At 45.8% G+C, this 16,237-nt stretch overlaps 3 protein-coding genes across 7 annotated transcripts; 1 reads left to right on the plus strand and 2 right to left on the minus strand.

The window, feature by feature from the left end:
* Positions 1-92: 92 nt before the first annotated feature.
* Positions 93-725, plus strand: LOC116655331. The gene has a single exon (XM_032453056.2). The coding sequence runs from the start codon at positions 444-446 to the stop codon at positions 588-590; it is 147 nt and encodes a 48-aa protein (XP_032308947.1). The 5' UTR covers positions 93-443; the 3' UTR covers positions 591-725.
* On the minus strand, positions 632-2,027 carry LOC6499903 (glycine N-methyltransferase). The gene is made up of 4 exons (XM_001953632.4): positions 1,766-2,027; positions 1,576-1,703; positions 1,261-1,517; positions 632-990 (listed from the first exon to the last, which is right to left on the minus strand). Exons 1-4 carry the CDS (start codon positions 1,978-1,980, stop codon positions 721-723), a joined length of 870 nt encoding a protein of 289 aa, XP_001953668.1. The 5' UTR covers positions 1,981-2,027; the 3' UTR covers positions 632-720.
* A 787-nt stretch (positions 2,028-2,814) lies between these two features.
* Positions 2,815-14,034, minus strand: LOC6499902. Of its 5 annotated transcripts, none has more exons than XM_044716280.1 (8): positions 13,575-14,034; positions 7,763-8,285; positions 6,137-6,503; positions 5,827-6,077; positions 4,966-5,760; positions 4,578-4,815; positions 4,219-4,517; positions 2,815-4,157 (listed from the first exon to the last, which is right to left on the minus strand). In XM_044716280.1, the coding sequence occupies exons 2-8, from the start codon at positions 7,981-7,983 to the stop codon at positions 3,149-3,151; spliced, it is 3,180 nt and encodes a 1,059-aa protein (XP_044572215.1). In that variant the 5' UTR covers positions 7,984-8,285; positions 13,575-14,034; the 3' UTR covers positions 2,815-3,148. The 5 variants fall into 5 exon arrangements, with proteins under 5 accessions (XP_044572215.1, XP_044572208.1, XP_014766274.2 ...); XM_044716273.1 differs by having other exon boundaries at positions 2,815-4,172; XM_014910788.3 differs by having other exon boundaries at positions 4,578-4,833.
* Between the last annotated feature and the right edge of the window lie 2,203 nt (positions 14,035-16,237).

The raw sequence follows: 16,237 nt of genomic DNA on the forward strand, positions 1-16,237 counted from the left end.
TGGTGGCATACGTCAGAGGTTCTTGCCAGACGATCCTCCATAAAAAAATGGAATTTGTTTATGTAATGAAATCAATTACAGTGAAATATCTCAAGAAGGAAAACCAAGCTGGAAAATAGATTTTAAATTAGATGTTTGTCGAAATTAAATGTCTTTTGAAGACAAAGCTGATAGACATTTGTTCGAAAATGTTGGACATCTAAATGTAATTCTTTAAAACTAACTGACTGTTTAGATAGTTTATATACCTTGATAGCCCATTCCTTGAATTTTCACTGTAAATTTTTTCTATTTTACTATTTACTTTGTAGCCCTTTGATCGCTCTCTTTCTCTCTGTTGTCGAAACCCCCATGGAAAATATTTGCAAGGCTAATGACATTCGTTCGATAGCTTTTGCGTTTCAGTCGGGCTTCAGTCCGAATCGAACTTTGGCGGAAGAGAAATGACATCGATCCTGCTGGCCGTCCTATCCACCATCTGCACCGGGATGTCCAACTTCGTCAGGGCTAAGCTTCCGTTCATAGTCGAAGCAGCCATGGTGGTGCTCTGCTTCGCCTCCATCGTGGGACGCTACTGCATAGTGCTCTAGCCCGAAACCAAAAGATCGGAGATCGAAAACTCGGGGACTCGTTATGTGAATCGACGGAACTTTGTATATATATTTTTATGTGGATGTGTCATGTGTGGCCTTATGTGAATACAAACTAGTTGCTTAAAATTTAAACCTGCGGCTTTTCGATCAGATGGATGTAGAAGGCGGGATTCTTCACTTGGCTCATCTCCTTGAAGTCACCGTACAGCTGGTGGGCCGCCTTGGGCGAGAAGATCTCTCCAAGAATGTCCCGGAAGCGCTTCAGTTCGTGGGGATAGTAGGAGAGGCGGAACTCGCTGCTCAGCTTGTTGCCCTCGATGAGGTAGTCCATGGAGACCAGGGCGGGCTTGCCGCAGTAGAAGAGCACGGACGTCTTGATGTCGGCGGTGTGGCTTGTCTGCAATTAGTCGCAAGTCATCCGGTTGGGATTAATTGAATTGAAAGTCATGTAACTGATAAGAAAATCGAGGACGATTTAATTTTAAAATTAAAATGAGATGAGCTGGCGTTGCAACAAAACAATATTAGCATCTCTTATCAGTGGCATGATGCGACAATATTTTGTGCTTTTTTCAATGGCAAGTGTCATTTAAAGTTTTTAATTGAGACCAAGATGATGTGGCAGATCGTAGATGATTATTTATAATTTGCGGAGCACAATACTCACATTATAGTAAATACTTTTGGCGGGCGTGGCTCCAGTTTCCAGAATATTGTCGTAGTTACGGTGATCAATCAACAGGACTCCTCCAGGCTTCAGGCACTTCTCGAAGTTGCGAATAGCCTGCTTGTGCTCTCGCTGATCTCCAAAACCGTCCATTAAATGGGCAAAGGAGTTGCCAAGGCAGATGACAGCATCGAAGCCATCTTTGATGTGCTCCTGAATGTCATCGTACAAGGTCAGCCAGTTGGCCTCCTCAATGACTAAAGGGATAATTGACTTTAAAAAAAGGAACTTGATTTTATTTGGGATAGAACTTACTCCAGTTATCGAAAGAGGCTTCCTTGCGGCGGTTCCAGCGCTCTTTCAGAGCGTATTTCAACATCTTATCAGAGGCATCTACGGACACCACCTCGAAACCCTCCTCCACAAGCATCAGGGAATCCACACTGATCGTTAAAAATTTAATTAATCAGTGTAAATGGGGGATTGGGTCTTTTGATTCACTCACCCCGTTCCACAGGCCACATCGAGGACCCTTTTGCAGCCCTTTTTCCTCAGCATGTCGATCAGGAAATTCTTGTAGTTGTCCGTTCGGGAGTTCTTGTCCCCGATGAAGATCTCCCACACCTTGGCGGCCTTGCCATCGGCATACTGATCCCTGACTCCTTCGGCGGAGATACCATCGGAACGGGCAACGAACACACTATCGGCGGAGGTGGTCATCTCTGGCGGTTAGCTCTGGTCGGCGGATTGCAGCGAAATAATTTCCGATTTGCGCACAGCTCACCACGTTACCTCTCGCCGAGATTCAGAAGCCACCAGCTGTCGGGCCAATAAGGCGTTGCCGTAGGCCACATAGCATCAATCCGTAATCTTATCAGTGCCGTCCAATTCGGGTGGCGCACGTCACGGGAGGGGATGAGCGATGGGGCGACGCCGAGAGCTCCAACATCTGTTCGCCGGCGAAACGTGTTGGCCGGCACACTGGCTTTCGCTTTTGGGTTCCTGCCCTAGACCCTGACCCTCCGGTTGAGATTAGAAGTCGACGATCGCATCCCGTGGTCAAAATAAAATGATATTGCAAAATTGTCAGAGCAAATCATTGGCCAAAGTGAAATCCCCAATATAGGAAAGGTTTCAAACAAGGTATTAGGATGTCAATGGATTATTCCTACAAGTTCTTCAGATGACCATGCATTATATGGATTTAAGAGTATTTGTGGTTTGGATTGTTATTTGAAGACCTCAATGAAACGTAAGCTTCATTGAAACCACGCAACGCTCTTATATTTTAAAAATTAAATCTATCCTTTTTGAAAAAAATATTCAATTAAGTTTTGAAGACCATAAAGTGCTTCAATACTAGTTTTTACTGTACGTTCTATAAGCAAAATGATTTGCAAAAATTTTCTATAATTACAAATAGCAACAAAAAACATTAAAACTAAAAAAACTAAATGACAAACTCTGGCTTTAGAATCTAATGTTTAGATTCTGTCAGATAGTCTAAAAATTTCATCAGAAAAGCCTAAGAACTAAAGTAAAACAACCATTTGATCTGAGTATATAATATTTTGTTTTATTTTCAATAATCTTTATAAATATTGCACTTGTTTAAATAATGAATTGGTCTTTATATTGCACCTCGATGATGTTACGGATTAACCATAATAAGTATCTTAGAGTTAAAGTCACACTGGATGTTCTATAGGAAACACTTAGAGTTCTAATTGATTACGTTTCGCAAGAGAATTGATCCTCGAGGATAATTGTCTTGGGAAACATAAGCCGTTCAGAAGGAGTATAATATATAGTTTAAACAGATCGATTAAGAATATGTAGCTTATGAGCTATGTACAGTGTTAACTATATCGGATGGATCCCACGTCGTCTATGGCAAGTAACCCAGCGAGTCCTCCAGTGAGGCGCTCACCGCCCTCATGGACTGATAGCTGCCCATGCGGCTCCTGCTGGCGCTGCTCCGGATCGAGGCTGCCTTCAGGGCCTCCATGGCCTTGAGGTTGGCCAGGAGATTGTCGGCGCTACCGCCTCCGAAGCCCATGCCTCCCTTGATTAGGGGCGGAGGAAGTGGCATCATTCCTGTTCCCCGATCCTGGCTGTAGGATTCACGAGCTCGATAGGACGATTTCCTTGAGGAGGCGTACGATCGGCAGCTGCCGTTGGCTGCCCTGGAACCGGGCCCTCCGGCTAATCCCCCCTTGCCCACCGGACACAGGCTCTTGATGTCCGTGGTTTGGCTGAGTTTCATGTCCGCAAACACAGCCGCCGCCTCCACGCTCTTCTTCACACTGAGAGCTTCATGTGGCTGCACTGGCTGGCTGTTTCCACTGATACTGAACAGCTCGTAGTCGAGGCCCAGTTTCTCCGATGGCTTGCCTCCCTTGCGGGCAGCTCCATTCCCGCTTCCAGCTCCGCCCCCGGTTCTACCTTCCCCGGGACGGGATTTGCTTTGTTTCTTCGAGAGCGAATCCTCACTGATAGCTGCCGCCGCCGCCGCTGCTGAGGAGGATCGTTGGCGTCTCTGGGTGCGTTTGCAGTAGCACTTGCTGGCACTCACACAGCTGTCCGAGTCACAGGACGTGGTGGTGTCCGTTTGGGAGTTGTTGGCCGAGTCCCGTTCCATAGAGCTGGCCGGTTCCTCCTCCACCATCGAGCAGTAGCACTTGTCGTCCGATCGGCAGGAGATGAGGGAGTGTCTATTGTTTCCTACGTTTGTTGCACTTGTTTTACGGGTGGGCGATGCCAGAGCCATGTTCCGCTCATTCTTCTGGCGAAGCTTGTGGTTCATGTGCTCCGTCCGCAGGCTGCAGTAGCACCGATCCGCCGAGGCACAGGCGCAGGACTCCGAGTCATAGCTGCACTCCGAGCAGGATACATAGCTGAAAGTGGAGAAGCTGATCAGGATTTTTGAATTCTGATTGATTTCAGTCCAAGACTCACCCACTGCTGCTGTTCCGGTTGAGTCCTTGGGCGTTTTCGTTACGAACCACCGACACATCGGAGCCACTGGTGGCCGCTCGGTTCCGCTGGTGTTGATGCTGCTGCTGGACATGACTGTGCAAGATCGGTGGTCCAATGATGATAGGCGGACTGATCTTCCGCTTGCCCTGGCTATCCAAAGTGCTCCCCTTGGACTTCACAGCCGGCTTGGTTAGCTTGCCGCGGCAAGACCGGAATTGCCCTAAAGACAGAACCTTCTTCAGGGTCTTGGTTCCAAAGAAACTGGACTTGGATTTTTTCTGGTGGAGATTGGATTGGATTACTTTCTAGTTTAAGCGAAGCTATTTAGGATAACCCACCTGCGAACCATTGACACTGGTCTTTCGCTTTTGTTTCTTTTTCTTCTGGCGACGCATGATGTTCTTGGAGCGCTGGAAGAGCTCGTCCTGGGTAAGTGTGACGGCCAGCTTAAGCAGGAACTCCTTGTAGATCGGCTTCAGGTCGTTGAAGGACATGCCGTCGGCATCAATGATGGCGTACAGAATGTCATCCAGGGAGTGCAGGTTCTCGTGCAGGCGAAATTCATTAAACAGTTCGCTGAAACCAAGTGGGGAACTAGAAGTACAATTCAAGCGATGCGAATCAACCAGGCCAAACCTTCGCCCCCAAATTGCAAACAGAGAGCCGCCCGTGCCCAGGGGGATCGGTTGCCGACCCCCCTGACGGCGATCGGTGGCAAATACTCACCCTCCTCCGCCGCCGCCACCGCCGCCCATTTTTCCGGAATGCCTTCGAGCCGCTCGGGACTTGTACCGTGTGAGTCCCCCGGTGTTGAGGAAGCTTCCGGATCTGGGAATGGCCACGCGTGTCAGGATGTCTCCGTTGGCGGGTGCCGCATCTACGACGGCTACCAGGTCAGAAGCTGATTTCTTTCCGGGATGTCCTAGCCGGTTGACATGTCCCTTTCCGCACACGATGCTGCCACTGCGGGATGGAGGCCCTATTCGGTGGCCACCCGAGCCGGGAATTGTTGTGGGCACTGGAGGAGCCCGTTTTGATTTATGGGACTTCCGTCTGCGCTCCTCGGTGGAAGTTTCCAGCTCGGCGGCCTCATTGATGACGTTGCTATGTGAGCTCAGGGAACTGCTGGACACACGCTTTTTGCGTCCGGAACGGGAGGGTGTGCCACCCACTCCAGTACTACCCCGGAAGGAGCTCCTCCGCCCACAGGCACTGGGAACGATCTGGGAGCGGGACAGGTAGTTGGAGCTGGTCATGGCCGAGCTGCTGGCAATGCTGATGCAACTGACTCCATTCTGCTGCCGAGGTGCCCTCCGCTGGGTGTTCCGCCTGGAGCTGGTGCTGACGTGGGCCATCAGACTCTGGTAAAGAGTGGCAGCGATGACAATGGCATCCTCGGTGCTCTTGCAGATGAACCCATGGCACTCTAGCACTTTGGGTGAGCTGGCCGAGCGCATGACCACCGCAAAGATGGGGGCATGGATATGGATGCTGTGCTCCACGGCCAGCTGTTCACTGGAGCTATTGGCGGTTGAAATATTAATGACATTTAGGAGATGGAGTTGCAGAGGTCCAAATATGACTCACCTTAGAGGTTGGAACAGGGAAGTCTTGTCGATATTCTCCGGGTCGGTGATCAGAGGCAGAAAGGCCGCACCACCGTCGTCATCCGACATGACGAACTTCACCGCCGACCACACGGCTATGTTGTGGAAGGGCGTGATGAGGGCCTCATTCTCCTCTGCTCCCTCGGGACTGGCTCCATTCGAGATGGCCGTAGCACTGACCTTCACCCGCAAGCCCGTGGCACAGATGTCCAAAGAGCCCGAGCTGAGTTTCTGTAAGATTATGAGGATTATGATATGATTTATTTCTAAATTCGATGTGTTGTACCCACCTTATTGGCCACTTCCGACAGATAGAGCTGACGCAGTGGCTCCTGCAGACCCTGCAGGCTCGTCACCTTGTCTTTCAGTGGCAGTGATCCCAGGCATGTGACATCGAAGCTACTAGTGGCGTCCTTGGCCACGTCCGTGAAGAGTTGCTCGATCTGGGCCTGCACACTGTTGCTGATCCGCTGCACATCCTTTTTGGCCGCCTCGGCCAACACCTTGGCCGACTGCCCCGTGTTGTCCTGCAGGAAGCTGCTCAAGGAACGGGGTGGATCGCCGCCAGTGCTGGCCAACTCACTGCGCCCATACATGATGATGGAGCGGGTGCGATGCGATCCCCGGGGATCATCGAGACGGCTGCTTCGCATGGATCTAGGTTTATATAAAATATATGAGAAATACATCTAAAGGCTTCTTGAGAATAGCCCTAAGAATACTCCTATTGTAATTGAAATTTTAGGGAAATAATAGCTTATTTTTAAAAGAATAACCCGTTCTAAACTTAATCTAGAACTCTTAAAGCGTGTCTCCGCTTAGCTCACCGCACCCTAGGAAAGTTACTCTTTCACTGAATAACTATCAAAATTTTAAGGAGTTTCCCGATCCAAATAACTCAAAAAACAATCTAAATGTTGATACAAAATCTTTCCGATTAAGAATTTATTGGCTGCTATAAAGATTTTACAACCTGTTCTGCAACCATCACTGGGGTCTGGAGAGTGTGCGACAAAACGGTTACAATTTTGTGAAAGTTTGACTGATTAACGCAAAAGTAAACGGAGATTAGCATATTCGATTCGCGTCCAAGACCGACTACGAGTATGTGCAAATTTGTTGAATGGAGGCTGCAATCGGCATGGCCACATCCTGCTGGTCAGGTCAGATCTGGGTTCTTGTGAATCTCGGGGCAGGAAGGCCCCAAAGAGTGAGAGAATCTGGTCGATGACCACTGGCCAGCTACCCAGAGAGGTGGCCGAATGCAGCTTAAGGTGTTCCCAATTCAAGCCATTCCGTTTACCGCTAGTTGACATAAAATCGGAAATGCTTATTTCCATAGAACGTCGTCGTCGTCGATGCGAGTTTTGAATGGGAATATTATGTTGAAGATGGGTTTTGAAGAGGGGACCTCTCATAGTTTTCATTCTCAATCAATTAAGTAGTTCGGCGGCGCGAATGTGTGTCACCGATGAATATTTCGATCTATCTATGGATTCCATGGCGTCTATGGCTTCTGTAGCTCTTTCCCACTTTTGCCTCAGACAATATAGTTTTTAATTTTGAAACTAACTGTAGTTTTCGTCGGTTATGGAAATGCGAAACGGTAAACGATGGCAGCAATCTCTTTTATATTTTATTTCTTTTTTTTTCGGGTGTCTCAGGTGAGAACTTGGCGTAAATGTATCTCTATCTTTTGGTTTGTAGGTATATCTTTCGGTGGTTTAGAGAACGAAAGTGTTGGGTGGTCGTTGAAAACCAGAGAGTGAGAAAGATGGCTAATTGATTTGTCTTGGCCAGAAATGGAGAGCGAACCTAATGGCCACAAAAAACACACCTCCCCAGGCTATTTGCTCTAAATTACCCTAGTTTCACTCTAGGAAGTATATGTATCTGTATTGTAAAAGTAAACTCACCTGGAATCGTCAAACATAAGATCTATCTTGAGTTTGTAGATCGAGTTGCGGCTGACACTCGAATTATTTTCGAGCTGATCGCCGTCCAGGAGCCGGAAGCCGGAGGAGTTGCTGTTGCTCTGGCTGCCGGCGGTGGTCTTGCCCCGGGTACGGGGAGTATTCATTTTGGGCACAACGGCGGCCGCAGCGGATTGGGAGTCCACCTTGCAGGTGACCATCATATAGCACTCGCGGTTGCAGCTGCAAATCACTTCTTATTTGTTCACTCTGTTCATATAGGGTTTGGGTGTGCAAATGTTTGCTTGTATTTCGTCTTAATTCGTATGCAATTAGCGGTGAATGCAATCCGTTTAAGCGCAATGAACGCTAATTTTCGACATGTTAGCGAATTACACGAGCCTCAGCTTCACACTTTGCATATGGTAAGTATCTGACGGATGCGCAAATTCGCGGCGTCGGTGGAGAAGTTGCGGCATGGCGTGCTCCATCACGGCTCATTAATTAGCTCCTGCTGATGCTGCTGCTGCAAAATCAAAAACCAAAAACCGACAAATTTTTTTTAGCATTATTAGATTAAGGCACACCCGTAAGGAAGCCCGTAACCGAGGAAAGAAACACCATTAAATTGTATTGCAAAATCGTTCGGTATTAGCAATTTGTTATGCTCAACTATTTTGCCAACAACAACTGCTTTTGGGCAACAAAAAAGGGGCCTGGTTTCGGGGGCGGAAACTTCGACTGATAAATTGGCCAATGCAATGCAATTGTTTGAATCGGAAAAATGTTGCTTATGTTTTGCGAACGCACCACAAGATACAAAGATACACGAGCGAACGCGTTAATTCGGCTGCATCTATGAGATACTTTCACTAAAGCGATATTCGCGGTAATTAGCAAATGCCACAGAAAAAACACGTACTGATTATCAAATTGGTATACCAGCCATTTAAAAATGACAATTGCACTTCAATGCCTTGTCGATCTTTAACTTGGATGCACTTGAATTTAGGAGATTTGGATATGGGTTTGGGGATTATGGGTTTCGGATTAACTAATCCACTGGAGCTCCGAGACCGGTGGTGGTCCGTGCGAGTTCGTTGAATGCCACAAAGCGACTGGCCGGCCTCGAAACGTCGATGCGCCTCAGACGCAGAAAATCCAACCGAGAGCGGAGAAAGAAAAATATATGAAAAGAAATGAGCTGAGCTCGGGCTAGGCGAGGAGCTCTCAGGTGGGGAGCTTCAGGTGGGGGACCATAACAATATCATCTCTGGCGTAAGTGGGCAGCACAATGAGAATGCCTGAACATAACTTTTGTATCCGTATCTGTGAATGTATCTGTTTAGGCACATGAGCAAACTGTTTCTCTTACAGTGATGAAGACGAACGAGTCCGCCGCCAGACACTGGCCTTTCAACACCAACAATCACTTGCCCAATGCTGTGACACTGCCGACTCCCCGATCGAGGGATTATGTATTATTATTTGCATACCACCACCGAAAGCTATATCCCCGAATATCCGAAATGTCGTATGTGAATGTCGCGGAGCATTTGCGCAAAGTCCGTTGCATCTTCGGGCCAATGTCAATAGAGTTTTTTGTTGGTCGAGTCTCCCACCTGCAATTAAATAGTTTTTGGAGTGGAGTTGCCGGTGGCCCGGGTTTTTTTTATTTAGCCATTTTTAGCCATTTGCGCAAACTCAGTAGCTGTGACGAAGGGGGGGGGCTTTACATTTTCAAACACCAGTGAAGGCATTTTCGAAATCAATGACCGTGGTCAAGTCTTACGATAATTGGAGCTGCCCGCGGCCAGTTTTACCTCATAAAATGCATTTAATTTTTCACTTTACAAGACCGACAAGACGCGGCTGGTAACTGAGAAGAATCCCAGCCGGTGCTCCCTCGGGGTGCAATAATTTAAAGTCATAGTAATTCAAACATGCAAACTTATTATGTGGCTGATCTGGAAATTTGCATTTTAAGTTGCAAATTAGAATAAACAAAGTGTGCCTCTGCCAGCTCTTCTGGCACTCATTTCAACATTATTTTTGTGGTTTATGAGCTTTCCGTATTTGTGGCCGTAATTCAAGATGATTTCAATTAAATGCCCCGTTTCAATTTCACTCATAAAACAAATCTAAAGAGCCGCCTTCCACAACCATTTCTTTAGATTCAAGCAACTTTCCACCGAAATCGTGCGATTTCCATTTTAGATTTCAATTTTTGATGCCATTCGATCGCAGTGTCTCTGTTTTGTCAACATTTTCGGTTTATTCATGAGGTATAACTGTAAGACGAGTAATTAAAATTGGTCCATCCATCCATCCAGCCACCGGAGAAACAAAACGAAAATGCAAAGCGAACTAATTGACATTTATTGTGCCTGCCCAAGAAAACTCTTACTTTTATGACCCTTCGGCCTCTGGAGACCCTTGAGGCTCTTGATGGGCAACTGGTTTCGTTTTTTATGGATCGAAACCGAAAAAAACAGTTAATAAGATGGCCCAGGGCCGATAGGGAAGAACCTGATCTGAGCCTGACTTTGGGCATTTTCATTTTCAGCGGTCTATAGAAATAGGCAGTTCCAGAATTTTCTTTTGTTCCAGATGGGCTTTTACTTTTTAATAGAATTTTCCGTTAACATTTTAGTGGATGGGATGGATGTTTTGGGGGGATGGGTTGATGGGCGATGTGATTTATTTATCAAATAACAACATACTATCGCGATCATCACTTTCTCTATTCAATTTACCAGGCTCCGTGTTTCTGTATTTGTTTTTTAAGGTTTGTTGTGTATCTGCAGCGGCAACTATTTCAAAAATTAGTCGTATTTTTTTCTGTTTCTGTTTTCTGTATTGTATTTGTTGGATTGTCTGCAAAGGCAAGCGCAGGCAAGCTTGAAGATACAGATACAGCCGGAGGGTTGAGCTAGGTGCGCTCCGAGAGATACGCTTGATTCCTTTGCGCTCGTCTTGTGCCCAGCATTGCGTATCTGACATGCGCAGCCACTGAGAGAAATTGCTGGGGCTTCGGCCCGGCCATAAATCTAACGACCAGCTCTCCAGATAAGAGCACCATGAAAAGAACGTTTTCCACTGTGCACTCCACTGTGCGGAGTGGACAAGTTCTGCAAATTATTCAAATCATTTACACAAAAACATTGCGCAATTAAAGTTTCATGACTTTCCCTGAGCGATTATGTGCTCGGCGAGACTTTCTTTGTAGAATCTCAGCCCCGTCCCAGGGAAATGCCATGTCTCTGCCCTACTGAGCTCCATGAGGCCGATTCATTCATTAGCTGCCACAAGCAGTTGCGTCACGAACCCGAATCCGAATCCGAAATGAGACTCGAAAAAAAAGATGGAAAAATATAAAAAATACACACGACAATTGTCGCATTGTGCTACTCATTACGGCATTTCTCGCCTTCTTTACAATTGCAATTCACTTTTCGCCACTGATGTCGGGGTGGTGCGGAGCAGAGCGGTGCTTCACCGGTGGCTTCAGCGGGTGGTTAAAAAGAAATTAATTTCGCGCATTTTATCCCACTTTGCAATCATTTGCAGGCACATTTGGACAGTTTTTGGTTAACGATCTGGCTACGTGACTTGGCCAAGATCACGACCACTGACCCGCAGGGTTGAGGAGTTTGGCATCCCGAGTTACACACATCAAGACATCAAAAGCACTCTATGAGTTACAGCTGAGAGTTATATAAATCTTTTAAGCCATATTTTCATCATTGGCAGTTGAGTTAGACATGAGGTTTTTATGTTCTTTGGCTTGAGTAAAAAGTTACTACATTTAATAGATGATCTTTAATGTTATGTTTTGGAGAAATTATGTGAAAGGTAAACAAACTACTCTTATCTCTATAGAGCCTATTTAAATATTTACAATCTGCTAACAGGAGCTTCCCTTTTCCGACCATATCTCTGACGCGTGCCAAATTGTGGCTTGGCATGAAAACTGGCTTTTGGACAGGAGGAGTTATGGACACTTTGCCGAACAATGCCCCTGCCACACTGCCACCGGGTGGAGGCGGAGTGAAGTGGATAGTAGGTGAGGCATCGCGGCACATTACGGCAAAGATAATGAAATCCGACAAAGAAATTGCCCAAAAGACCGTGACGCCCGGCGCTGCCTGCTCATGAACTCTGAGCCATAAATTGCCAGAGCCATAAGCATTTGCATTTGCATACCGCATGCCCATGGACACGAAAATTCTGAATGGGAATTCTTGTGTTGGTCGAAATGTTTTACGGCTTTGACTGAAAAGTTGCCTTTTAATTGGTCTTTTCAACGCCGTTTCAACTTTTCTTCTCCCATTTGTGTAACTCGGTTAGCTGGGTTCAAATGGCGCGTGCTTTTTGGGTCAACTGTCCGCCCACCAAACACAAAGCGGTAAAAGATTTAAGCCAAGTATTCGCATTGACACCATCTGATTGCTGGATGACCAACAGGCTAACTGGCCAACTAACTGTGCCCGTTGTGGCCCAGTGCTAGTGCCCCTACCATAAGATAAAATCATAATTCCGAGAGATAATTGTTTTCTTGTCATTTATCGCATGCGAGGCGAAAGTTTGCACTTCTTGGAAGGTGGTAGAAAAATAGATTTTCTTTATTGCCGTCCATAATTACGATGTGCGATCCCAGTGACCATTGAGGCCGTTGGCTAAATTAAGGGCCCAGCCACTTCTGGCTGTGGATTATTGTAATTGCTTCTATTTTTGGCAGCCAGCTCTCAGCGGGTACTGTCTGGCCTAGGCCTTTGTTGGAATTGGATTGGTAATTGCCACAACAAACCATGAAACCCATAAAAGTAATCCCCTCAAAGGTGATGCATTGCCAACTGTTAGAAGACCAATTGAAATGTTGGGGCAGTGCATTAGAATGGTTCATTAGCACATTCTAGTGTCCCGATAAAGAGATTGTTCTCGGCTAGCGGTAAACCGGTGATTGGAAATGGCTCAACGCACGATTATAGCCGCATCCATCAGAGAACATGGCAAGTCTTAGATCCAGTCGAGGAGTTATGGCTGTGACCCACCTTTCCGATGGGGAAACAAGTTGCATCTCGCAGCTGAGGCGGCTCGCAAGACTTGCATGCTCCAGTTTCTGAACCGCGGACCTGTCACGCAGCCTGCCGTCGAGGAGAAAATCGGAAAATAATTGCAAGAAAAGCCGAGGAGCAGATCCCTCTCCTAGAAGCCGACGACAACAATCGCGGCCAACGGACAAAGACCAAGTTAATGCCAAAAGCTTGGCGGTAAGTAGGAGACCTGAACGAGTTTTGCAGGAAAAATGACTCGTCGATCTTGATTCGAATGTTGTCGCCGTGGAATAAGAAGCTACCTGAGGAAATCCCGCTAATCGAATAAGCTTAGGCCGCTTTGTTGTTAACAAGGTCTACACATATGGCTGTGTCCAGTTTTTATTGGCTGGGCCATTCTTGGCCAAGAGAATGCCACTGCTTGTCGTCTTTTTGCAGGCAATTAAGATCGACAGAGTGAAGAGTTAATTGGTGTAAAGTGAAATAAACGCCATTGAAAAGACAGTTAACAGCTAGACAAATCATTAAACGATTTGAGACACTTGATTTAAGCCATTTGATGAAAATAACTGGCGTATCGAAGCTAGCAATAAATGCTTTGAATATAAACGTTGAAATTAAAAACGGTAGGAAGTAGGAAATCAAATGCAATACCCACATGTCGTATGCGCAATCTCCACCCGAAATCCATTGACCCACATGACGTATACGTAATGAATTATATTTTCTCCAAAAAATGCAAAAAAATCAACTCTTACCTCTTTTACAAGCAAATCCATCACATTATCCAATTCACTTCACACTCGAGAGATTATAAATTGTTTGAATTTTCTTCTCGATTTAACTCGGTGCTCGGGTGAAAACTTTCTTTGCAAACCCCACAATCAAAGTACAAATTCTGCTTATTTTCTCAATGAGTCGGTCACGTTCCTATTCTTCAGTTGGCGACATCACTTTCGTTCGCCCGTAATTTGCATTTGCATTTGCCTTCTCCGAGTCCGAGAAAATCTCGGTGTGGAAGACCTCGAAGCTGCCGAAGAAGCGACCGGAGCGCGCCAAGTCAATAACGAGACTAACTGCTGCAGACCGTAATTTGCATTTGCATTTGGCTTCTCCGAGTCCGAGAAAATCTCGGTGTGGAAGACCTCGAAGCTGCCGAAGAAGCGACCGGAGCGCGCCAAGTCAATAACGAGACTAACTGCTGCAGACCAATTTCGATGCCTCCACGAGCCTCCACTGCGATGCAGATTCACAGAAAGAGAGCCCCATAGAAATAGAGAAAGAGATGGCAGGAAAGCCGGTGCAGTGGCCAGTTTTTGTTCCAGCCACAAACAGCCAGATGCGTGGCCAGTTGACGGCGACTGAAGTGGATTAGCCAAAAAGTTTGGCCAGCCGTCGTAACCCGCGGCTGTGAGTGATCCTAAGTACGACACTAATAAGGCCAATTTGCCATGCTCAAGTCAACAGAAGTCACAAAGAGTTTGTCTTACAAGTTTATCTATTTTTTAACCAATGAAATAGTTTACGTATTTGATGGGTTTCTTCGGAAAATATTATTCAAAATCATTTCTTGTTAGAATCATAGATACTTGGCTGTCAGCTAAGATCTATAATATATAATATTATTATATTTTACTATAAAATAGTTTGCTACATGTACTATATATTAGTATGCTGTAATATATACTAAAACAAGATACAAATAGTGTCATTAAAAAGCTAACGAGCATTAAAGGTATCATAAGTCTCACTCGTACATGATTTTAATTAAAAAAATTATTTATGCAGAGAAGACCCCCTCCTCTAATAACACATCACCCAATTAATATGCAGTCCTCGCTTGTTTTTGGAGCAGGTCAGGTCAGGCTCATCGCTCGTCCACCTTGACTCGGTGTCGGGTAGAGCTGGCAGCCCAGTTTCCATTAGCCGAAAAGTGGAAAAACCTGCGTGGACAGCCGCGGCTGCGACTGCGGCCCAAATTGCCGCTGTGCCCATTCGCAAAACGAATCTTTGGCCAATATTTGAGTGCACCGTTAGCCAGACTCAAGACACTCAAGATGCTCAAGGCACCCGGGCCAAATTAATTCATGTTTCGGTTGCGGCCAGTCCGTCGATAGCTCTGGACTGGCCCCGCATATTCATGCCAAGCAACGGCGAGGATCGCTGCATCACAGCCTGGAAAACAGGTTGGCTTGCCATAAATGGGTCAATCTCTCAGAATCAGAATCAGCATCAGTGGCAGAATCAAAAGCTCTGCGGATTCGGCGGGCAAGTGTCAGGTTCTGGTGCAACCCACAAAAGATGTAGCTGCTATGGTCCAGTGTCCGACTCATCTCGACTCCTTTGTGGCAGTCACAAACTGGGTCACTCGATCGTTGGCGGCTGTTCTAGTTCGATTCAGTGGATTTAGTTGGGCAATTGCGACCAGGTGAGGTGCTCAGAAATGTGCTACCTGGATGGCGGGGCGCATAAAATACCATTTACCGTAAACGGCCTAGCTCCTTGCAGGCGATGCCCCATTTCCAATTGGACTCTGTCTGTCAGGCTTTCGACTTCTCGGCTTCGACAGCCATTAGAAAATAATTTCAAGAGGGGATTACACCAGTTGTATAACCATGTGGATTGCCAACACATGTGGGTTGAGCAATATTTAATGTCTTAATCTGATAGATAGAATGGTGTTGTAAGACAACTTAAATATCGACTGATCTTAGCCAGCAGATTCTCTGGCCGTATCGGGTTAATGACTTTTTAAACTAGTTCTTAAATATGTATTCGATTCTTCAAGTATTTTCCTCAGAAGCCTATGTATTTACTTTGGTTGTAAAATTAAAAAAAAAAATGCCGTTTTATAAATATTTCCTTAAATAAATCGAGGCAGAAAACATCCAAAGCCAAGATAAATGGAGTAGATGGAGTAGATAGAGGGAATCTATTGAGGCACATTATTTCAAATATTTAAGTTAATTTGCATCGGATATCATAGTCACTACAGCAAAATTAAAATTTGGCTCGGATTTTGGCCAAAATTATAACGTTACCCCTTTTAAAAATTACGAAAATGGGGTCAGTTTTTAGTTTGAAGTTTTTAATTGAAAATGATGCTCCTTGAAGATATGAGACCGGGAAAGTAAAACATTCTTCGATCCGAAAAATATATGCCAAGTTGTCCCAAATTCCCAGAAATAAATAGGGCCGGAAGGCATCGTTTCGAAGTTAGGACTGTGGGGGGCCCAAACCGACCGTTTTTAACCAATATTTAAGCCATTTAGTATCGGATATCAAACAGGATTTCAGTTTTCAAATCAGGGAACTATGTGCATATAAGCATTCCAATTCCAACATCCCAATGATCATTAGCCAAAAAAGTGTTGGCTCACTTATGCCCAAAAGAATGCTACAAAATTTTATTTTCTCATCC

The sequence above is a fragment of the Drosophila ananassae genome, chromosome 2L (assembly GCF_017639315.1).
Source record: "Drosophila ananassae strain 14024-0371.13 chromosome 2L, ASM1763931v2, whole genome shotgun sequence".
Taxonomy (NCBI): domain Eukaryota; kingdom Metazoa; phylum Arthropoda; class Insecta; order Diptera; family Drosophilidae; genus Drosophila; species Drosophila ananassae.